Here is a 25,429-nt window from a genome sequence, read left to right as displayed (position 1 = left end):
AGATCTGATTCATTTTGTCACCTGTACACCACCTATCTGCTATTTATGTCAATATTTCTGTGATGAGGATCATCTAGTTATACAGCATGCTATTTTCACACATGCCATTTCTAGTTGTCCATCTTTGTTTTGTTCGGATGCATGACGCTCCAATGGAGATGTTCTCTATAAACAAGTAGCCATTCACCCATAGTCTGACCTATGGTCCCCATGTGAAGCATCAATCAGAGCAGTGTGTTATTAAAAAGAGGCTTCTAGGGAGAACCATTTAATGTGAATGTATAACCGTAAATGCATTTAGAATCAAGTCTCCCTGCACCTTGTCAATGAAAAAATATATTTTTTGTTGTTGTATGTACAGTAGGTCTCTGGGCTTCGAATGGAGAAGAGCTTTTTGTCAAAGTAAAGGCGTTGTCAGAACCAGGTTTTAGAATTTAGAATCTTTAAGAAGCAAATTTAGTTCCGCCCTTGCTTCTTGTTCCCTCTGTATGTGCCCTTTAAACTATTCACTCGACAGTAAATGAGGACAGGAATCAGAGCATTGCTTATATTAACTCCTATGTGCAATGAGGTAACATTTGATCAAATGTTTGTAAGCTTTTCACGACAGTACAATATATCTACGAATACTGAAAGACGTACCATATATATGGAAGCATATTCATCCTATGCACTCTATAATGTTATATAATGTTACCACAACTTTGAATGTAATGAGTTTTAAATGTGCACAGTGCAATTAATGAGCTGACATGACTTATCAACATAACCAATTGCGGATGGCTAACTAATGATCCTTTTTAGTGTTGTTTACTAAGTACTTAAACTATAAGACAGTGGGCATATAACTGTACTTATAATAAAATGCACAGCTTTTCATGTATCCCTGTGGATAAGCCCTGTCAGGTCCCCTGCACTAAAAGTGTAGTAGAGATTCACATACTGCTTCACGAGGAGCAGAAATCAGCATTCTTGACCACAAAACCCTCCTACCCAGACCTCTGCAATGGCGATCACCACACATTCAGTATTACTACACAATCCTAACAGAAAAGACCGAAAGAGCCTTCTCCTTTAAAGGTGCAATATGTAGCTTTTTTTTGTCATGAAAAATGTAAATGTTTATAAACTAACCATAATGATGCAGGAGTGGGCAATGTTGTTTTCCAAAATACTTCTCTGTATTCTCTACATACTGTTTCTTCGTTTCAGGTGTTTGTAAGCATTCGTTAGTCGTATTTCCAATACTAGGCAAAATGCGGACAAGCTAAAGCGTGCCAAGGCCAGTTGTATTTCCATTCTCACTTCTGGGGCTTGACTGTGCTTTTTCTGGGCTTCCAGGGCTTACTCGGGCCAACTGGTGCTTGAGGCATGTCGAGGTCAAAGGTCAAGGTGAGAGGCAGATTAATGAAGTCAGGTATGAGAGGGTCAGTGACAAAAAAAAAAGTTTTACACTAACTAAACTTAATATATTATGTAAAAAAGGAGACTCGCTGGAGATGGTCAGCATGCAAAATCAGAGCCTAATTTTCCCAAAGTCGTGCTTGCATTACAGGGCGAAATCCTCTCCATAGTAACCGTTTATGCCTATGTTGTTTGCTGTATTATATTAAAGCCATGTCTTCAGACTACCTGTGATGGAAAGTTTTAAACAAAAGAGGACTCTGATGTTAGTTAACATTATGCAACATCCATTTGCTTGCTGGGACCATGACAAACTATAACTCTAGCGATTTCTTACTTTTCTGAAAAATGTAGCCTACCTCTAATTAAACTCCCTTTCTTCCTTTGTGTTTTCATCAAGACGGCATCATTTGGGGGGTTAGGGCAATACCGTGGGGCTGTGAGCCTGATCGTAGAAACGTGAATAGCTTTTGTTTTCTCAGCTTGAGCCATTGGTCAGTGCCAGAGAAATGTAAACAAATGCAATAAAAGGCCTGGAAAAGAGAAGCAGAATCTATAAGAATACTGAGCTTGTGCTTTCAGAGTCACACAGTTGTTTAAAAAAAAAAAAACATTGGAATTACATATTGCACCCTTAACAACACTTCCTAGTCATCTTTGCTGAAGCCCTCACAAACTCCCTCCCCTGGATCTCTACTCCGCTCTGTAGCAGTACACGCCATGCTTGTGGCGGGGTGCAGGAAACCCAAAACTGCGTACGCCTGGCTCCATGGGACCACAATTCAGACGAGGGTTGGTGATTGGGTACCGCAGACTCCCGTCGGCCAACCATCCGGCATCACAGCGGTCCAGTCCGGTGAACTTCCAGGCAGCGTAAAGCTGTCCCACCTTGGCTATGTGGGCCCCGTCGTCCAGACATGCCTGGATGGCTTCAGTGAAGTTGAGCCTGTGAGGGTGCTCCAGGAAATAAACCTTCCCTGGATAACATGCAAGGAGAGGAAAAGACGTTTTTAAAGACACTGGGCAATGCCTTGGACGGTGTCTCTCATTAGAAGCACTGATGCATGCAGATCATCAGTGGGGTATTTGGGGAGTTATTTGGGTTATTTGGGAGTTCATTTCCTTACTCTACTCCTGCTTCTTGGTCCTAAACTCTTACTGTACTAAACTAAATCCTTACAGAGGATGACTGAGGATGGCTCATTTTCAGTGTTCATAATTGTATTTTGGGGTCTACTAGAATAGATTTACATGCTTCAATGATCCAAAAATTCATGCTGAACATTTCTTTTCACCCTCTGTCTGAAACCCTTTATTAGAGCACATGCTGATGAGCACAGTGCGCTCTGATTGGTCAGCTCAGCGGGCAGGAACATCATCATTGGGCAATAAGGATTGTGTTTTCGAGATTGCATCATTATGTAACAGAGGAAAAGGCTGGAATTCCAACAAGATCGTTTCAGGCAGTTGAGAAAAGTGGTTTATTCAGGAGAGTTACCACTCTGGCGTGAACTTTGGGCTTTTTTAACTTTGTTTTACATACACAAAAAAACGAAAAAAGCTTAATAGATCCTCTTTAACATGTCAACTTTCCAAATGTCTTCGCACTGAATCAAAAAACTGAATACATTGATAAAGCCTTGATGACTGACCTTTGAGAGACGAGGAGAAGCAGAAAGCGTCATAGCGGTGAAGGTGTTTGTGTCGCGCCCCATAGTTGCGCAACCCTGGCGCCAAACCCAGTCCCCCACAAGCCACTCTGGGTAAGGTGATGGGGTACTGCACTGTCCCGTCGGTCAGCCAGCCAGCGTTGCACCAGTCCAGCCCCTCCTCCCAGGCCGTGTAGAGCTGATCAAATGTCGCCATGACAGCACCCTGCTCCTCGCATGCCTGCTGCGCGGTGGAGAAGGTGAGTTGGTAGCGCCCATGATGACCCTGGTAGGGAAACACTACACCTGTAAAGAAAAGGGCACTTTTAGTTTATATTTTTTCTGGAGATAGCGCTAATGAAGACCTTACATTTCATTAAATTATGGAGAATAACGGAGATTCCCTGTCCTACATTTTTTTTTATCTGTCCGATATGGATATGAAGGTAAAATAATCCATGGGGATCTGCTGAATGCTATGCATAGGAATACAAATCAGTATGTACCCCAACGAAGTAGTAAGTTGTGTATATCAAACATATTAAGATCCATTGACTTTAACTGAAAGATGAGATGTGACTACAATTACCCTTTAAGATGTTAGAATGTATTTAACAACTATCACACTGCATCACTGGTCAGTATCAGTTGAACTTTACTGACTTGGACCATTAAAACCTGTGTTTGCTTCCTGTGTGCTTTCTAATTGCTCTCACAACAACACTACTTCCAAGAGATGCACACGGGATGGTAATAGACTTTAAAAACTCAATCGGAGTACTACACACATATCTTACATAAACTGCAACAGGTTCTCATTGAGATTATCTGTCGTGGATCAGTCAGGGACCACAAAAGACCAGGGCCAAATCCATTCCAGCAGAGTTAGCGGCAGTCTAGGTTGATCATGCTGACTGTACTGTACCTCGCAGCTCGAGCTCAGTGGTCACGCTAGCATCCTCAAGCCCATCGATGACTTCGCACCGATAGCGGCCCGTGTCGTTGAGATGCAGCCCCGATATCACGAGCGACACGTCTCCCGCGCCCTCCTGACGCAGATGGACGCGATCTCTGAACCCACCAAGGGTGCGCACGCGGTTACCGATGGCAACCAAGACGTCCAATTCGTGACTGCCATTGGCCGGCTGCCAGGACCACTTCACACGTGTCCTGCGGGGGGCGCTGAGAGCCGGCTCGTACCAGTAGCGGCAGGGCAGGGTGACGTTTCCCCCGTGAGACGTGAACACGAACATCTTTTCAGACTCCACGTGAAGCTGCACTCCATTGAAGTAAACTGCAGGAGGACAAACAGCCAGTTAGTAGACTCAAGACCAGATTTCAAGTCCCCAATTGAACCTCTGCTACCCAATGTGTAACATTGAAGTTTAGTTAAATGACTTAAGGATGGATAGATGCATAACTTAGAGGGGTAATGTCTTAAAGCATGGCCCTAGGATGGATAGATGCATAACTTAGAGGTGTTATGTCTTAAAACTTGGCCCTAGGATGGACAGATGCATAATTTAGAGGTGTAATATCTTGAAACATGGCCCTAGGATGGACAGATGCATAACTTAGAGGTGTAATGTCTTTGCACTGTGATGTGCACCTTCACCTTCAGCCACACTATGGCTGATTGACTCAAAAGACACAAATTCAAAGCCACACCCACAAATGAATGTGCCCCACAAATTAACGTTTTTCCCAAACATGCAAATAACATTTCTTTTCAACTCCTCCCTTTGATGTTGGGCCATTTGCAGAATGTCATTACATCACAGGTCTAATGTACAGCTCGTTACCCTTTCAAATACTGGGGCCTTTGAGTTTTGCACTTAATATACTTTGGCAATTAAATCGAACCAAATGTAATAAAAAAAAAGAGATTACTTGTCTGATGAGACATAAATTGAATGTTTTAGGCTGACCTCTAAACACGCTTCCTTGATTAATGATGACGGCATTGCTCAAATGCATTGGCACACAGAAACCTCTACAGAAACATGTGAGGACTGAAAGCTAGACAACAACTAAACCTGGTTTTGTTCTACAGGAGTACAGAATACAAACAAAGTTATATTTTCTGATATAGTACGATGTTGACATAAATGTTATGTTTTCTGATATAGTATGATGTTCACATAAATGTTTGAGTTCTTCTTTGGGGATGACCATGTCCACGTGTGTCAGTCTGACCTTGCATTCACACAACCAGTGTGGTACAATGGATGGAGTAATGTTTCTGTCTTAAACTACATGAAAATTATGCTTTTTTTCATCTACCAGAATAACAAAACATCCCAGGGGCCAGTTCTCTCAATTCGCCCAATATGCACCGATGTCTCCTAATTGCATGTGCTTCCTTCACCCAACACAGTCATCTCACAGCATATTACAATATATGCGTAGGCTAAGTGTATGCTGTTATAACATTACGCATATGTGTTTTATGCGGTTAACTACAACAATGGCAGTTCTATACAGTTATATAAGGTTTCTAACAGTTTTATAAAGATGAGCAAATTGTCATACTTTCTCCGTTGCCGTTGTTGAAGATGTCATGGTAGAGGAACCCGTTAGAAAGGCGCGGAGCAGCCTGGCACCCAACAAGTAATTGTAGCAGGACAGCCAACAGGAGGCGTCTGTTCGCCATGTCTTCAGCAGATGAAATGCTAGCTGAAAGCACAGAAAAGTATGAGACTGTAACCTTGTAAACGATGTACATAGATATTAGAAAAAGAGCGACAGGGGGAATGGTAGCCTAACCTACAAGACCTTTTGAGGTGACGGGCCTGGCTTATTAAGCGTACTTGATTGTTCCTAAAAAAAAATTTCTTAGAGACTTCTGCATCCTCTGCAAACAATATTCATGTAGGCCTTTTATTCATATTCATACAACATATAGCCTATGTCAACGTAAAATAACAGCCTAATATAAACTATTAAAGCTCTTCAAATGTTGCCCACGGTAAAAATATATATATATATATTCATATAACCTACGTAATATTCATATAGACTACAGCATAGACCTACTTGTAAAATAATAGACTAATACAAACTATTAAAGCTTTACAAATGTTGCCCACTGTAAATATATTCATATACGTAATATTCATATGCGTAGCCTACAACATAGGCCTACTTGTAAAATAATAGCCTAATACAAACTTAAGCTTTACGAAGGTTGCCCACTGTTGGTAATGGGCAACCATACCTGATGAGTTCACAAAAATAGGTAGGCTAATAGCAAGAAGGTTTCGTTACACAAAAACACTTGTCTGTGACAACACTCGTTACCTAATGATTCTAGGCTACTCCTTCGTGCATTAGGGCAACTCAAAACTTCACAACAGAGGCTTTGTGCTCGGCTGCTTCGGCTATTATCATGTCATTCAATAGCCTAGCCATTATTAAACTGAGGTTAGTCTTTCCAAAATGCTTAGATTTAAATTAAAACGCAGCCCAATGCTTACAATAATGTCAACAGATAGATATAGACTAGCTAAACCAACATGTGACATTATATTGACCTACAACTCTATATTTGTCACAAAACTGATTTTAACGGTACCAATCAGTAAAGTTTGTTGCGTCTAGGCTACATAGTGCCAAAAAGTAGATTAATCAAATCCTCAGTGACATAAGACTGATAATTTAGTGGCTTTAAATGGTCGTATCCGTGCTGAACATTAATGATGAATAGTCACTTTCAGAAAATATGCTGAAAACATTTCCCTGTATTGAATGAATACCCTTATTCCTCTTGTTATTGCAGATGCAATTGTATGCTATTAAATTATAAAACACAATCACTTCCATGGTGAATGATTTAAAAAAAATGTATCACTATCTCGTATCAAAAACATTATCCCATAGGCTTGTCTACACATGGCACAAGTGTCATTTAAACCTCCCCATAAAACACAGGTAAGAAAGGTAGCCTACAAATAAATTCAGAAATTAAGTGTTTATCCTAACATCCTCCAATATATTACTCACCAAAGTCTTCAAGTCTGGAAATCTAGGTCCCCCGTTTGTTTTAATCCCAGATTCAGAGCAGATGTAAACTCGTGGGTGAGTTGTTCATATTGATAGAAAGTGGACGTGACGTAACCACAACGAAGCTTTCCCGCTGTGGTTTGGGTGAACGCCTGTTGTTAAAGAGACAAAGTGAAACATTCCGTTGGGAAAACAATTATTTTAAAGCATTGGCAACAACTACCTAAATTGCGTTGATCCTGCTAATATAACCAGCTCAAATTAACAAGCTATTTATTTATTATTTTTAGTACTAAAGTGCATCATTAATTATACAACACAGAAAGTGGTCTTCATTAATAAATGCAGTGCTAATTCTGATGATCTACAGTTGCTGTGCACATATCAGATTTCCTGAGTACTTTACCTGTCTGTCTGTCACAACAGTGACTGGGATATCAGATGGGGCTCTTTATTCTGTAAAAAACCTCTATTGAAGTGGGAATTCACTGCCCTAGATGTAACACACTGGCCTGTCTTCATTGAAAACGTGTGATCACAGCAGTGGCGTGCTCTGCTATCCAAAACATATGATCTCATACTGACTTGCACCCTGTGTCTGTGTGTGTGTGTGTGTGTGTGTGTGTGTGTGTGCGCGCACGTTTGTAAGGAAACAACCATTGTGTGGCCATTTACGAAAGCCCCTCTGATCTCATCCCAGATGGAAAAGGAGATAGTGTGTGTGTGTGTGTGTGTTCCCACAACTGAGAGAGGAACCTTCTCTCCAGCTGTTGCTAAAACCTCAACACCCACCTCCCTCCTTTTCTCTTTCTTTTCCCGTGTCTTTCTCAGCTGTTTATGTTGTTGGAACCTGAACACTTCTCTCTCTCTCTCTCTCTCGCTCTCTGTCTCTCTCTCTCTCTATTCCTCTGTGCATCATCCTTTTCTATTGATGGACAGCAGCATTATGGATGTTTGAAGTGAACTGCCCATGTATTCAGTGTGGGGGTGGAGATGAAAGCGTTGGCTCCAGGGCAGAAATACCGAGCCTATGTGAATAGCAAGGCAGCTGACAGAGGGTATAATTTGTGTACTAAATAGCAGGCCATAGGAGATTGAGTGTTGCAGACGTCTGGCTGTGAACTCGCATGCAAGAGGGACAGAGAAGGATCCAGACCGAGAGCGGTGTGCGGTTTGACCCACATAGAAAATTCTTTGGCAGACCAGAGTTTAATAGGGTGGCACATTTAGAGAGAGGAGCACAGTGGGTTGTGACTAGGTAATGGTTTGGTTGGTTTAGTCAGAAAGGGTATGATATTGAAATATTATGGGGAAGTACGAGACAAGTTGGAGCAGTGTCACTCTGACTGCTCATCAATCTTAATAGTTTAAAACAACCTCATAATGCTGTGGTTGACATTTTATTGTGTTCAACTATGTGTGTCGGAAAAGAGATATATCTCTGTGTACATCAATAAATGCCACTGAGGTATGAATATTTAGAATTTGGGGTAATAGAGCCAAATATCTGCTCTGTCCCCAGCGTTATGACCTTTAAACACAGTTGACCTCATCAGTAGGTTAAGTGACCCTGACACATAGGTCAAATTGCAGGGGCTGAAGGTTGAAGTTTCTGAGTCTTTAAGTGTGCTGTCATTTAAAATGTTTGCTTCTTAAATAAACATTTGGTGTGTTAATAAAAATAATGAAATAAATAGGAAATAAGCACTGGCTATGTATAGCCTACCTGCCATTTAAAAGTGTCAAATGATCCTTGCTTGTGATTTCAGAAGATTATATCTGCTGTGACAACACATGTGTAGATATTTCATGTATTTAAATATTTGCATTTTCCAAATACTTTTGTAATCTATTTGTATTGTTAAAAACACAGTATATATGTCTTGTGTGTTTCTTATGGCCTTGACCACTTCAGTAAGTATTACTGTCATGTTTTGGTTGATCGCCTTCTCACTCCATCGATGGCGAGTTTTGGTATCCCACCCATCTGCAAATTACTCTCATGTGGTACTGTAAAAAACATTCACATTACGCATTTAACATATCTGCCAAGTTATTCTAGCAAAGCAGTCTTATGTAGTCAATGAGATAACAATAATAATAATATTATCGTAACTGCTCAAATAAACAGTCTTTATTTTAGATCTTCGTTAGACTTATAACTTTAAAACAAAATAAAAAATGTTTTTACATGAACAATGTCAAACTATTTGCACTGTATTAGTACAATCATTATTACCTCCAGCAAGGAGGTTATGCGATCGGGTCCGTTAATTTATTTGTCCGTTTGTCTGTCTGTGGACAAGATTTCTCAGAAACTACTGGGCGGATCTTTCTGAAATTTTCACAAGAGGTGGATCTTGGTCCTGGGACATCCCCATTAAAATTTCAGGATGATCCGGATCTGGATTATGGATCCGGATTTGTGTACCTCCTTGCTGGAGGTCAGAAATCTCGGATTGCTCTTGTCTTTTAAGTGCTACAGCTGTTGAATATTCTAGAATGAAACATTAACACATCTCTGCTAAAGCAGATGCTACAAAGCAAAGAACTGTCTCCAAGTCGCTGAAATATCTCTGCTGTTGTACCCAACCAGACAACAGTCAACATTAGCATAGACATAGTCATGTGACATGAGCCTCATATTGCATAGTCTCCTATCATCAGATTTTGACAGGTTTGTATGTCAGAGTTGACTCAAATTCAGTCAAAATGTGTCTCATCCTCGTCTGATGAAGCTAACTGCATGGCACTCCCTTGTTAGCTGTTAGGATTGTTCTAGTAAATGACACTTCATTCTTGTCTCTGGCACGCTTGTACAAGCACAACCCCAGCAGCAAGATGTATGCATAACAATGCACCTCGACCATTCTGATACCTAAGTGGCTATTGGTGATGTTGAAGTCTTGAAACTTGGCTCATCTTGATATAAGATAAAAATGCTGCTGAAATTTCAATTTCAATACTGCTTGAACTTATATCACATAAAGCACAGATTAGGCTTGCTTGATCTTACCCAAAACTAGTTTGAAAAGGAGTGGCTCTCGTGCTTATCTATTGTCCTGAAGTTACCTGAACTAGCCTAAGGTCCTGCGTCTAGTACGCCATTCTACAGAATAAGAGTAGGATCCCGACGACAGTTCTGTCTGATGCCTGATATCCACGTTACATTTTTATTGATGTGTAATGACCACCTGACCTGGCTAATTAAGTTGATTCATTTCCTCAGTACATAATCTCAAATCTCTGTCATTGTAGATGTTTAATATAGTGCATGGTGTGAAGAACCAGGTCAAATGTCATGCCAACGTAAGTAGTAAGGACAAATGGAACTGCAGAAAAACAGACAGAAATAGTCCCTTTCAAATATTTCTGACCAAAATACTACATTGGAAAACTCATATTTGTGGAGATTAGTGGTCATGTAAATCTGCAAGGTAACTTTGAGTCCAGTCCGCACAAGTATTGGTCAGGAGTAGGAATAATACTTCCAGTCCAGTGGTCAGTGAACTCACCTGTCATACTACCAACACCTCAGTCATTTCTTCTAGTGAACCTTATAGAGGTGCCTTAACACAGAGCAGGAAGGTCTAACCATCCTTACAATTACAATGACCCCTTATTACTGTAAACCTTGAAGTCAATCAAAATGGTCCATAATTTATTATACATCAAGTTACTGTTACAAGCTCAAGAATCCACAACTTAATACCACTAAATAACAAAAATGACAACTTTATGACAGAAAAAAAGGCGTAACACATTTTTGTACAATTTTAGGTCAAGATCAATGTGAATAAGGAAAACTGACAAAAAGCCTATTAAACACAGCCTATTATCTTAATGCAAAGCTAATGTCAATAAGGAAGGAGCATCCAGTGGATCTCATTACTGAGAGCAGTGCAGTAAGCAATAGATAGGTTAGTTAAGTCTAGGAGATATGGAGCTTCGACAGTTAATTATGCTGTGAAATTGCTCGAAGGGAGCTCCCTGCTAAGGCTGGCTTCACACTGAAACTTGTTTTGTCAGTGCAGATTTGTCTTCATGTGTCAGCCTAAAAAGATAGCATTCATGTAGAAATCAGACAAACGCTAAACCTGTTGTAAGTCATTACAGAGCCAGGGGAGCACTTTAAAAGTCTGTACATGCTTGACCCCTCACAATTAAAGCAAAGCATAATTCCGACATTATCTATCATCATTTGTTCCTCATCAGGACCAACCTAACAAGCTGCTGAGAGGATCTTACAGGAGGCCGTATGGAACTGGTTGTGAAGGGCACACTCTCAATGTAGTCTGTGCGTGAATCCAGCCTGGTGTGAGTTCAGGGAGCGCTGGGGGGAGCAGAAGGAAGGCCTCTACTCGTCACAGCCCAGCAGCTCCATGCGAGCGGTGATGCGCTCGTTCCACTCCCAGGGCAGAAAGCGCACGAAGCGGGCGTAAAATGGAGGGTCGAACATGTTCTTCTTATGCGTGTTGTTGTCGATGTTGCCTTGGAATATCTGTGGCAGCAGAATAAAATGAATCAATGAAAAATCACCCTAAATTTTAAGGCTGGGTTAATCAGTTTTGTCCTGGTCTCAAAGGTTATGAAATAAATGTATATTTTATATAAATTGTATTTATACTAGTTCATAGTTTTCATCCTTATTCTGAGAGGCCAGTTAAATCCTAGAACTGTGGATTATTCTAGAACATTCCCGGCTGCACAAGCATAACAGCCCACACTAGGAAGTCAGCGTGTCCCTTTCCAGGCAGCCTGTCATTTCTGATGCCAGATTCGGCCAGATCCTTTCGGAACCGTATGAGGACACAGGGACACTGGCACAAAAGCAGTTTTCCCACAAAACTGTATTTTAGAAAGTGCCTGTGGCTTGCCTGGGATGAAAACAAATCAGCAGAAACCATGACAAATGCGTTGATGGTACATTCCTCCCTAGGTAGTTATTTTTTGGCTTTGAGTGCCAAATAGACAATATTGTCATCTTGCTGGAGTTGCCATTGTTTATTATCATAATTATAATGTTAAGCTCTTCTTCAGTTTTGCCTCGATCCCCAGTTCCTCTGGATTTGCTGTTGTCCCAAAACAATAAATAGCATCTTACAAATTTAGATTTGTTGAGATTGATGTGCAGTACTCAGCTAAATTAGTTGTGAGTGAATGTGCCAAGACTGGCCAAGATTACAGGTTAAGCTAGGTGAACAAAACAGCTTACTGGGTGAAACCAACTACTACACTATGAAAGAGGCTGACAAAACAGCAGTAACACAAGCTGAAGTCAACAGCTTTTCTTTCACACCCTTCAAAATCAGTGCAATGAATTCAAAGAAACCACTCACTTGCCGTCACGTAAACACAACAGCAAAATCGAGACAGGCATCCCTTTCAAATACCACACACCACATCCACAAAACAACAGAGAGGCCATATGTGAACCCTTGTGAAAGAAGAAATGGATGCTGTATACACTGAGGATAGAATTTCCCCGCAAACAAGGTGTTGTCAACTCTTGTCCCTGTTAACTATGGTTTCAGCAACATGTATGTCTACATTGAAAACCCAGATAAGTCTCCATCACTTTAAGTTACCACATCTGAGTAAACTGTGCAAATCAGTTTTGTTTCAGTTGATATATTACTATCTTTCGTGTCATAAAATCAAACACTGGCATTTAAATTCAGTTGAATTTTTTATAAACTACTGAAAACACATGTAGAACCTTAGAGCAGGGGTCTCAAACTCAGGCCTGCGGGCCAATTCCAGTTCCAAAGCAATTTTATCCGGCCCGCAAAGTTCAATTGATTTAAAAAAAAAAAAAGAATAGAAAAGTTCCATTGATTTAAATGGGCCACCCCAACGTTAACCGTAAAAATCTGGCACCCCAACGACCAGACTGGACGCTCATCGGCACCAGGGTAATTTGAGTTTGAGACCCCTGCCTTAGAGAGATAAAACTGCCTAGAAATTATGGACGTGACAACAGAGTTTGCATTAATAACACATTGCCAATGAAAAAGAAGCTTGTCTTTAGTTGTTATGAGTTAGAGGCGGCATAAAGTTTGCATTAATAACACCTTGTCAAAGGGAAAGAAGCTTGTCTTTAGCGGTTATGAGTTAGAGAGGAGATGTGTCAACAGGTCTAAGAACTAGGCTGCCATGTCTTGGTGGACTGACCTTGTCTGTCCCGGTGGTGGGATCCTTCAGCAACTGCCAAAAGAAGCCGTCATCACTGTATGCAACTTTGAAGGCAGAGACAAACTGGACGACCCCAAAGTCCTTTGCCCCCTGAGTGATGATGCCTGTGACGCGCTTTGGGCTGTCCAGGTCCACCTGGAGTTCAGAGGACACATGGTGTTCATTACCGTCTCCGCACACTGATACGTCACTCAATCCAGCAAGATTGCCTCAAGGCAACAAGAAAAAGATAAAAAACAAAAACATCTTCTGAAACAGGGCTACTTTAAGGAGATCTCAAAGCTGCTGTGCGCAGGGTCATTGTGTGCTCACCTGAAGCCACTCTGAGCGATTGTTGCTGGCTGCAGACCAGGCGTTGGTCTTGCCCTGTTTGTCCAGACGGGCGTATAGGGGCAGCCAGCTGAAGGCGTCCAGCCCCCAGGTGCGGAAAGCACTTGAGGCCGACAGCTTCTCGTCAGAGATGAGACGGGACTTCATGCCAAGGGGATTTGAGCATCCGGCTGTATTGGAGTACACTGGAGGACAACACAGAAATACTCTCTCACTCTGTATCACCAATGCTTGCATTTCACATAGGGGTTAAACGAAAGTAGACCGAAAATTACAATTTTGATACAGATGATACTAGGGATCCATACAGTGTTTTGATATACAAGTTTGTCAGCAAATATTATCATCAAGAACAATAATGAATAAAGTCACAGTCTCTGTGTAGTCTTCTACGCAGTCATAGTATTTCAGTGGTAAAGGGTGAACTGCCTAATGATGTCCATAGAGACATTATGCTGTCATTACCATTGAGCTCACAGCCAATCAGCTCCAAACGCAGAGTGCAGGCCTTGCGACAGATCAAGGGTACAACACGAATGTACTGAGCCACGATGGGGGGGTCGAACATGTTGGTCTTGGTTCCGTCATTATCCACGTTACCCACAAACACCTGGGAACACAGGAGGGAGCCCTGATTACAGCGTTGTGTGTAATGACAGAGGAGACAGGACAGAAGAGCTCCGCACAAAACACTCTGGCCTACGTTTCCCAAAAGCATCGTAACCGTGGGAACGAAGAGAGATCGTGTTCAAGACGATCGATGGTAGTTTTTAAATGACACTTTCAGGAAAAGCACCTCTGGTCTGTTTCCCAACTGTGTCATAGTTTACCAAGCAGTAAGTGGGATCGATGTAGAGCATTGAACTCTGATAACCAAAAAGGGATTTTTTTTCGAGAGAAATGCAGAAAATGGTACACTCACAGGCATATTGGGATCTGATATCTGATTTATATGGTGTTGTTCACATACAACAGCCATTTGTTCTGTTGTGTGTGTTTGCTCAGTGCAAACCAATCCTTGGGTTTCCAAGCGCTCTCCTTTACCAGGCAACGGTCGTTCTCACCTTGTCCCTCTTCTGGCCAAAGGTTCTGAAGGTGACGTAGGTCTTCCCGTCAAAGCTGTACGTCATCTTGAAGGCCTTGACATACTCAGCCGTTCCCATGCGACTAGCCCCCTGGGTAATGATGCCAGTGAGACGCATCTTCTTCTGCAGGTCAATCTGTGACAAAGGTGGCACAAATTAACCTCACTTCCACCAAGGTGACACAAGGAACCTCAATATAACAGAAGTATAAACAAATAGCATATGTGTTCATCATTACCACCACCACCATCATCATTATCACCACCACCATCATCACCATCATCATAACCATCAGCATCATCATCATCATAACCATCATCATCATCATCATCACCATTATCACTGTCTAATATGTAAACCCCTGGTATGGAGCATGTCGGTAACACAAGTGTATAGACCTAAGCTCTATACAAACAACCTCAGTCATTCGAAGAAACCACATGGCCAGAGGGCTTTAGATCAGTTTAACATGCAACTTTTCCATGACACCTTTCGCCAGTCAACGCAACACAAGCATTACCCTAATTCACAAACTGAGCTGACACTGTCAGTTAAGTAGATCCGCCTGTCTGTATATTTACCCTACCAGCCAAGTGACCCACTGACCTCGATCCAGGGGTTCTTGTCGAGAGGGGCGGAGGACCAGGCGTTGACGATGCCCTGGTTGTTGAGGCGGGCGAGCTCCGGACCCCAGCGCTGCAGGCCCAGGATGCCAGAGTTGACGGAGGACGACGTGATCTGAGACTCGTCTATGGATCCACCCTCCATCCCCAGCAGAGACGTACAACCTGGGGTGGACAGACAGATACACAGACAGAAACGCACAAAGACACACATACACACATACACAGACACATAAACACACACACACACACACACACACACACACACACACACACACACACACACACACACACACACACACATACACACACGTTTCACTTACATTCTTTACTACCAAGTAGAAATCCTACTTTATGTAATGAATCCTATGCATGAATATGTTGACTTAAACACATGAATTCATGAATTAAGTATCTATATTTTTTTTCTATTTATTTTTTCTTTTAAGTATCTATATAAATTAATTTATTCATGAATTAATCAAAACCAAAAAATTCAATAAAAAAATATTTGTATTTAATCTAATTGACCTTGTGACAACACACAAGGTTAGTGCTAGTACAGTGTGCGGTCAGGGTTAAGAGAGCTGATATGGTCACTCACGGGCTTGGCACTGTTTGCCCACATATGGAGAGTGGCACAGGCAGGCGTAGTCTCCATCCAGATCTCTACACAAACCGCCATTCTTACAGGGCTCCTCAGCACAGTCATTCACATCTAGAGGAGATAAACATGATGAAGCACTTAGGACTGTTACCACACAAGAGATGCTCAAACTAAGAGGGTCTTTGTTGAATATGGTTTGCATTATTAACTACTTACTAACCAAGAGTCAGGTCATGCCGGAAATATCAAACTGAGGCTTTAATGTATCGACCAAGCGATAGCGTGGTGGATACGCCAAAGCTGAATTTTGACATTTTCCGGCATAACCGATGTCGAGGTTAGTAGGTTATTTATTATATGGCATTTATTGCTCCTTTCATTTTGTAAATGAAAATAAATGGTAATTCTAAAAAGAAAACATGTTGATTTGTTGAGCTATCAATTTACAGTAAAGTAACAACCTGAGTGATTCAATCTTCGCTTCTTCTGAATTTCCACATGGCTGCTGATGTTTTCATTTTTGTCTGAATAGTAAAACTCAGACTGATCGATTTCGCTTATTTTGAAAATGTCATCAGAGTGCAATACGGATCCCTATTGACCGGTGAGGAGTGCAATACGCAGCTTGCATGACTACGCATCAGCCAATCAGCTCGTACTGTCGATGCCAAAATAATAAGTTGTATTATGACACTATTAGGTTCATCTGTTACAATGTACACAATTTCTGTCCAAATCTTCTGAGGTAAAGTTGGGGGTAAAGTTGATCTAAGACGTCACACACACTAACAGATCTGACCAATCAAAAACAGCAATGCCTATAATGAATTATTGTAAAGAACCACACAATTCACTTAAATTAGTTTTCTTAAACTCTCATTCTATACTAAAAATCAAGAGACTAGAAACCCTGTACACATGGTCTGTTCTCATTGCTAGTCTGCGTGCCACTATTCAAAGAGATTCAGATTGTGGGTTATACCGTTTCTTCAGCACCAGACTACTCATCAACATGGTGACTGATGTCCAGCAGACACACACAATAACAAGTCCTCTTCTTTCAACTCTTTCTCTCTCTCTCTCTCTCTGTCTGTCTGTCTGTCTTTCTGTTTGTCTGTCTGTCTGTCTGTCTCACACACACACACACACACACACACACACAATAACAAGTCTTCTTCATTCAACTCTCTCTCTCTCTCTCTCTTTCTCTCTCTCACACACACACACACACACACGCACACACACAATAACAAGTCCTCTTTTTTCATCTCTCTCTCTCTCTCTCTCTCTCTCTCTCTCTCTCCATCCCAACCACCACCTCCCTCTCTCTGTGGCTCTCTCTGACAGAGGTGCCCAGACAGATGCAGTGATGACGGAGCAGTGCAGAAGAGAGGCCCAGATGAGAGCCTCTGTACTCCCACGGGACTGGGTGGGATCACAGAGAGGGGAAGTGGTGTGGGGTGGGGGTATGGAGTCTGGGCAGTTTCTTACACAATATGGCACTGCGGGTTAGACAACTGGCCAAAGTCAGCACACACACACAGGCACACACACACACACACACGCAGGCAAACACACACACACACACACACACACACACACACACACACAAACGCAATGGCAAAAGAATTGACAGACTGTGTTGTTTCCTTGTTTGTAAAGTAGCAACTGTAGTTCTCCACAGTTTCCACTGAGGGGCAAACTTGACCTTCCTTTCTCATGCCTGAACACAAACGCTGCACAAGGCAGCCAGGCCTTCTTTCACATTTCTAAAATTGGAATCAGTGACTGTACAGATAATCTGTAGAGGACTAAACAAATCCCTGCTCACTGCATGCTGCTCATCCTCATGGTAACACTTTACTGGAAAGCCCGAGAACAGTTGAATAAGTACTCTTCCAGTAATTGGTATTTTGAGTGACACATACAGTATGTGTTAGTCAGGGCTGATGGCTGAGAGCCTATGACAGCCCCAGGGTTGGCACCCTGTATTTATCACAGCTCTTACAGTGCCCGAGGAGCAGAATAACCTGTAATAATCTGAGACAGACATCAGGTGATCATCGGGAGAGCCTGAGCTTGCTTCCATCACTTGTTTTCCTGCCAGCTCCCCTCTCCACTGCTAAGAGGATTGGTGCGACTGCTGTTAAACCTCTATGCCTTCAAACAAACAAACATATGCGCCCCTGAGAACAGCTGCAGACACGGGACTCCTCTAGTAAACACTGTGGCTCAAATGTGGGCCAAACGTGCCTGCTGTGAATTAAACTGCCTAGTGCACGGATCTTCTGTGGTGATTAGGACTAAATGGAAGGATCGGGAAGGTACAGCAAGACAGACAGATTCAGCCTATTTACAGGGTAATGGCTACTTAATAACCATACCCACACAGCCTATTTACAGGTGCTTATTTTGGATTTGTTTGGAAAGAAAATAGATAATTTGCCACCCAAACACTGTTAAATCTAGAAAAGAAGGAGTATGCAAAGAACCAAAAGGTCTCAGTGTGCTAAAAGCTTTAAGTATATCCTGTGTAATTTCAAACTCTTTAAGTCTTTAACTTAATAGGCCGGCTACTGGTCACAACAATATTATAAAACAACGTTTAAACTTCCATTCAGGTTGTTAAACAGTCCTTGTCCCCTTCATTATGTACAAAGGTTATGCTTTGGAATGCCCCTAATTTAGACTCACTGTTGAAAGTGTTATTTCAAATAGTCCCATAATATGCTTTTATACATGTGGGAAAGCCAAAGAAGGGTGCATCTCTTCAAAGTATGTATCAGTGGTTCACAATTCAGATCAGTCTGCAATCATCTGTAAACTGGGAAACAATGACCTTGTCATCATAATAATGAATTAGACTACATGGGTTTGACTTGTTATCTTGTGTCCAGTTTAAAAACAGGCAACCATATACTAGAAGTTTGAAAAATGTTGTGTCATTTACCATTTATTTAACCCCCTGTTCATGATGCACTTTGAATGTATGTTTATGGGCTTGTCCCTGTGAAGTTGAAATTAAGATGTGAGAGGAACACACTGACAAATACAGGTACACATGCACATGGATGTTTGTCATTCTTCACAGTTGGATATGAATTTACCAAAAAAGGGTAGTTGAGCAGCCAGGGCATCAGAGCCACTCAGTGAACAAAGGACAGCCACGAGCAACACATAAGTCAGCATTTTCACACTGAATTGTGAACTCGCACAAGAGCTCAAATCCTTATCCCCACTACAAGGCACATGACCCCACCCTGTACAGGAGAGCTATTATTAGTCAAAACCAGGCATTACCTCAATGTGATCCGCCCATGCGGTTTGGTTCTTGTCCGAAATAGACCCGGTTGGTGCCATTAAGCCATGACATGCATGCAGGGGTCACAATGGATACAAACTATTTTTAAAACGGCACACTCATGATACAGCGATATATTTTGAAGTACGATAGTGCCAAAGCCACATCCGGGGTGTGTTAGAACCCAGCCAGTGATGAGCCCAGAAACATACAGTTAGAACGGAAAGGATCTGTCTCCATTGTGATGTTTATTCCATTGTTTAGAAGCATGTGTCAAAATGAGAAGATTCTTCAATTGGCACACCAGTATCCAGAAAAATGTGGTATTCCACATGTTGTGTGCAGTCACTATATGGTTTAATGTAGAAGCCTTTTCATTGAGTTGCCGCTCATGAACCATTGTGCAAAACAATAATTCTGTGTCCCACAATGGAACTTTAGTTTTATTAAGGGACAATTATTTAAATGGTTTAAATTATGTGTTGCATTTGTCATGATAAGAATTTAATGTGACATAAGTGACAGCGATGCTAGTTCACAGTAGCCTTTCCCACTATTTGAGGAAAACATGAGAAACTGAGAGTGTCTCCAGTGTGTGTGTGTGTCTCTCTCTCTCGCGCGCTTTCTCGTGTGTGTGTGTATGTGTGTGTGTGTGTGTGTGTGTGTGTGCGTGCATGTGTGTGTGTGTTTCTAAGCTCCAGCACAGAGCTAGAGCCAGCTATGACATCAGCCTTCCTGCAGTCTGCACCTACTAATGACTGGAAAAAGCTCAGTTCCCCTGAATCTCTTGAATTTGCATTAGCTGTTCTGTCCCTGTTCTACAAATATGCAAATCTGTGTGTGTGATTTACACATATCACGTGTAACCTCAGTAACCTTTATAGTTCTTCAGTACACAAACTGCTGCCTAGAGAGAACCTCAGATTGTTTGTGCCGGTTGTTTTATGTGTTTACTGTATATGTGCATTTGTGTACATTTGTGTGTGTGTGTGTGTGTGTGTGTGTGTGAGTGCAAACAGCAGTTTGTGCACCAAAGAACCATAAAGGTTACTGAGGTTCCCTTTAGACAGACGTTTGTGCTCTAAAGAACAATAAAGGTTACAAAGGTTCTTTCCAGATAGCGCTTTGAAAGAACCATAAAGGTTACCGAGGTTCTCTCTAGACAGTGAGGGTCGGGTCAGGGCTGAATCTGCTCTGTAATCAACACCTCTTTTGCTTCATCACTGAGCTCTCACACTCATCTCATTAATGTCATCTGCTGGAGACTTCAAACACCAACTAGATTTTCAAGTTTGTCGATACAAATGTCTGACTTAACAATCAACTGGTCAACTGGTGATTCTATGAGGGCCATGGATGACTGCTTGAGAAAGCCCAGTTGTTATTACCCAAAGTGCCCTAGGGCAGTCAAGGCACTAAGTGCTCAGACACAGTAAATACACAGTGCTAGGAAATGACAGAACCAATACCTGACTTCTTCCATAGCAGCACTGTATCACCATTATACCATTTCTCCTTATCATTACATCATTATATTGTACCACCCTCTGATAAAACATATCTCCTTTGTCTTCCGCAGAAGGATCAGAAACACACAGAGTGAAGAGCAATCAGTCTGTGAGAATAGGATGAATTCTCTTACACGCAGTGTCTATTTAACCGAGCGACAGCGATAAGAAGAACAGGGAGTATCACTGTTCCAGCACACTAAATTCTCAAGGACAAGAAAAAACAATCAACCCAGTTCTCCTCGATTTCACATGACGTGCTTTACACAATAACACTTGCAATTCCGCATGATTTGTAATACATTCTCCATCTAACTCTGGTTATTATCAGATTTCCATCACACACATTTCCATGCAAAGGAAGAGCGAGGCGGCAACTCACTGATCTGGCAGTGCGGGCCCTCGAACCCGGGCTGGCATTTGCAGGAGTACTCGTTGAAGACGTCCCCGCGCCTGGTGTTGGTGACCACCTCACACACCCCGTCGTTCTGGCAGGGGTTGGGAATGCAGGGCCCTGAGGGAGGGTAGATGTGAGTGATAAAGGGCCGCTGTGATTTACTGAGCTTAGCTCAGGCCGTCGCTAGGCCAATAACACTTGTCAGTACTTGAAGATTTAGGGGACAGTGATTGGGAGGACCATTGCCTGTGGGGGTTCCCGAAATTCCTTAGATCTCATCTTGAAGTCAATTTGCAGTGACAAATCAGGCTGCTCTCTCTCTCTATCTCTCTCTTTCTCTCCATCTCTCCATCTCACTCTCTCATTCCCACTCTCTGTCTGTCTCTCTCTAATGCCAAGACACTGAAACATAGACACTGCAATCAGCTTAGGCGTCATCCCCACTTCACCTAATTAAACAACTACCTAAGAAATGGGAGGTGCAATCCCATGCATAATATACACAGACATAAAAAGCCTTGCCTGGCCAAAGGTCACTGAAAATCATGCAATCAACTCTCCAGCCTCACACCTGGAGAATAACTTTGAATTGGTTGCATTCTCACTGTTCTGCATGCTTCATTTGTTGTTAAAGACAAGGAATTTCGTATACAGTATATGTGGTTAATTCACTGAGCCTCTATATTATGATGGCATGATGTGATGGGAGTGAGGCATATTTACCATTCTCTGTGACGTTGCAGGTGTTCCCTGTGAAGCCGTCGGCGCAGATGCAGAGGAAGGGTTCCTCTCCGATGTCGGTCACACAGGTGGCTCCATTATGGCACTGGTTCACCTCACAGTAGTCTCCTGAGGGGAGACACAGACCACCATCAGGAAAGATCACATCACAAACAGGGGGAAACAAACAAACAAGTGTGTGAGTGTGTTATTCAGGGCTTGATGGTATTAGCCAAACTAAACTGAGTGTTTTTTTTGTTATGCTTCCCAGGATTTCACACCAAATAAGATTTCCCACAGACGTATGCTGAGGAGGAATAACTCTTTAAGATACAGAGAGAGCTCAACCATGCACAAACATGCACATACGTATGTCTTTTGAAAGGACCACTGACAACTGTCAAATTTCAGGCTGATTCAAAACAACAATATACAGCAAATTAATGAAAGATTGAATGATTGAATGAGTGAGTGAGTGAGTGAGTGAGTGAGTGAGTGAGTGAGTGAGTGAGTGAGTGAGTGAGTGAGTGAGTGAGTGAGTGAGTGAGTGAGTGAGTGAGTGAGTGAGTGAGTGAGTGAGTGAATGAATGAATGAATGAATGAATGAATGAATGAATGAATGAATAAATGAATGGAAGCAGCAAGCCGGTCCTGCACATACTACAGGAATCTATTCTTCCACTGGGGAAAACATTATTCATGACCTGTAAGCTGTTATTTTCATAGCATGAACTTTCACCCAGAAAAAGGCTGTCTACTTGTTGATAAATGATGCGATACACTACACTTATGTTTCCATTCCTCATTGTTCTACTGTGAAAGCCACCTACTGCTGTGGTGAGGACGTATTTATAAGACAAAGGGTTGGGGAGGGCAGTGAGGATTCAATCCAAATTAGTTCATAGAATGCCTAAGTTTGTGCTCAGTAGAAGCGATCATAAAATATGATAGATATGTTTGAGTTTGATAAAAGTGCATTGTTCTTATACTAAGCCTGCCTTTCAAAAATATATTGAATATTTGACATATTTAAATAACCCAACCTGTGACTCTTTGAAAGCATTAAAGGCAATCAAGACAGTGGTACAGAATGTTTCTTCAGTCACATAACTCTGTGATATTGTAGTTTTATGTTAGCCAATGTTTTATTGTTATTCCCATTGATTTCATAGAGCACCAATTTGTCAACCTGGTGCATTTGCTTCCACAATCAAAGTTTTTGCAGTCCTGAGATACATACAATTCCACACAATTGTCCAAATGCTTTGGCATGGTCCGATTGTCATAGTAGTGATGCTCAAGACAAGTCCATGTGTTGTGGAGCATGTGTGTGTGTGTGTGTGTGTGTGTGTGTGTGTGTGTGTGTGTGTGTGTGTGTGTGTGTGTGTGTGTGTGTGTGTGTGTGTGTGTGTGTGTGTGTGTGTGTTCTTTTTAGCACTTTAAGGACAGGTGCTCATACTCGCAGGTATGGCAAGAATTATAGACACCATTGTTTAACCAATTGCTAGTTACTTAGTATATAATAAGTATTTCCAAATTATATCAACCTGACCTATTCAAACCCATGTAAAACTAAATTGTTGCCTTAACACTACAAAGTCAACGTCAACATTTTGGCCTTATTTCTAAACCTACAGAAAGTCAATCTATGGAAGACCCAAATGACTTGGACCTAGGCATCAAATAAACATTAACACTCAATGAGAGAGAGCTCTCATTCGCTCTGAAGCAAGAGCTTCGAGAAACCTCAGCATAGAATATCACTTATCCACGAAGAAACATTTGAATGTATTATTATTATTCTTGAAGATACAAAGAAGGACTTACCACTTACTATGCAGACAGTGCAGACCAAAAGGAAAGGCAGAAAAATACGGAGATTGTGGAGTTTCATGGTTTCAACGCCTCTTTCCCTCTCCGAAGTTACCGTTATATTTTCCGATGGAGGGAGTTATTCGTTCTCACAAGGGCTTCGAGTCAAGAGAGGAGAGGCGAATACCAAATAAGCTGCCTGGCCGGATTAACTGGAACACGTGTGAGCTGCGCAGTCTGTGCTCTGAGACGTTTTCTCAAATAACGGACGACTGTGTGGGAGAAAAACACAACCTGCGTTAGACACACATGCATGCACCACATATTTTTTATGAGGGACTGTAACTAGCTGTTAACTTTAAATTAAAACACTGCTGCTTGTATAATAGTAGGTTCCATTGTTATCCCTTGCATTAACTGTTTCAAGTAGACTGCATACGGGTTCGCAAAACAACTGAATATTTAACTTACAAAGGGGGTCCCTTTGGGGGAGTTTACTTTTAGGGCTTTAGCTTTATTAATGTAGTCAAGTCAATTTTAGATTTCAGATAGGTCTAAGTAAATGTAACCCACACAACTGAATCTACAAGGTAGACAAACAATGAAAGGGACAACATATCTTCAAGAGATTTTAACCTCATCAAGAGATCTTAACACGAGTTAGGCTAATTTCGGGACAATTACATCACATCATTTTCATCTGTAGGCCTTTTTGTAGATCAGGCCACATTCATTTCACCTGCGGTTGGGCCATAACGTCTTCTGAGGGCCCTGACTGGTTGGCGTTATCTTAGCTTCTTACATGGGTTGTTGTTGCCCTCGTGCGGACATTTAGGCTACTTCATCTCTTTTGGGTCACGATAAACGTCCACCACACGATGACACACTTTATGGCTGCTCCTAACTTCGCATGTCTGAATTTTCTATTTGATGTCCGTATCATTTCACACTTAGGTAAACAACTAAGGAGGCCACCCTAAACCAAATCCTAGCCATTAAAGGCACCCAGTGCAACTTTATGTAAACATTCAATGAAAAATAAACATTCAATTTCTTTTTTGCACGTAGTAATTTTCAATAACTCCATACCATTACATATCGACATTCAAGGAGCAAAGATGAGACGTCGTTGTGTGGTGAGAACTGATAGAAAATCGTAAACAACAACAATCGCCGGTGGGGAGAAGCCATTTTTCCATTGACTGGAACCTGCTTTATTTATTGTAGGTTACCAAAAAATAAAGAAAATGGCGGTGATTGTTGTTGTTATCGATTTTCTATCAGTTCCCACCACACAACGACGTCTCATCTTTGCTGCTTGAATGTCGGTATGTAATGGTATGGAGTTATTGAAACTTACTACGTAAAAAAGACTAGAAATTGAATGTTTATTTTTAAGCCTCGAAAGTTACACTGGGTGCCTTTAACGTGTGCATTATTATGTGAAAGCACAGTCATCGACACATGTGTGTGTGTAAATAATAATATATAGCTAAGATACATCAATCTCTAAAAAGTATAAGGACATAGCCTATAGCCCTACACATTTTGACATGACTACAACATTTTCTAGGGCGAAAGAACATAGAACAGGAAAGAACAGATTCTGAGATATTGTAGGTCTGACACGAAAAAGAAAAGAGTAGGCTATTGACTACATCTGTCATTTTACAACACAACCTTAATATTGTATACTAACCAATAACCATGTTATAAGTTGTAGGCATCTTGTGGGTGAGCGGGTGAGCACTGCTGTCTATAAAAAGTAACTGGTGAGCTACCACAGCTAGTGTCCA

The 25,429-nt window shown here is 41.6% G+C and overlaps 2 protein-coding genes across 2 annotated transcripts; both read right to left on the bottom strand.

Annotated features, from left to right (window-relative positions):
- Positions 1 to 2,097: 2,097 nt before the first annotated feature.
- On the bottom strand, positions 2,098 to 5,706 carry LOC308369073 (hyaluronan and proteoglycan link protein 3-like; the record flags this gene model as incomplete). Its single annotated transcript, XM_080843410.1, has 4 exons — positions 2,098 to 2,381; positions 3,057 to 3,359; positions 3,979 to 4,347; positions 5,586 to 5,706. The coding sequence occupies 4 exons, from the start codon at positions 5,704 to 5,706 to the stop codon at positions 2,098 to 2,100; spliced, it is 1,077 nt and encodes a 358-aa protein (XP_080699536.1).
- A 5,706-nt stretch (positions 5,707 to 11,412) lies between these two features.
- On the bottom strand, positions 11,413 to 23,720 carry LOC308369101 (lactadherin-like; the record flags this gene model as incomplete). The annotated part of the gene is made up of 10 exons (XM_080843440.1): positions 23,649 to 23,720; positions 21,825 to 21,950; positions 21,087 to 21,218; positions 15,893 to 16,006; positions 15,272 to 15,453; positions 14,645 to 14,800; positions 14,046 to 14,190; positions 13,563 to 13,765; positions 13,230 to 13,385; positions 11,413 to 11,556 (listed from the first exon to the last, which is right to left on the bottom strand). Exons 1-10 carry the CDS (start codon positions 23,713 to 23,715, stop codon positions 11,413 to 11,415), a joined length of 1,425 nt encoding a protein of 474 aa, XP_080699566.1. The 5' UTR covers positions 23,716 to 23,720.
- Between the last annotated feature and the right edge of the window lie 1,709 nt (positions 23,721 to 25,429).

The sequence above is a fragment of the Sprattus sprattus genome (assembly GCF_963457725.1).
Source record: "Sprattus sprattus genome assembly, chromosome: 8".
Classification (NCBI taxonomy): Eukaryota; Metazoa; Chordata; class Actinopteri; order Clupeiformes; family Clupeidae; genus Sprattus; species Sprattus sprattus.
The sequence above is the reverse complement of the archived record's forward strand: the minus strand, read 5'-3'. Positions and strand labels throughout refer to the sequence as shown.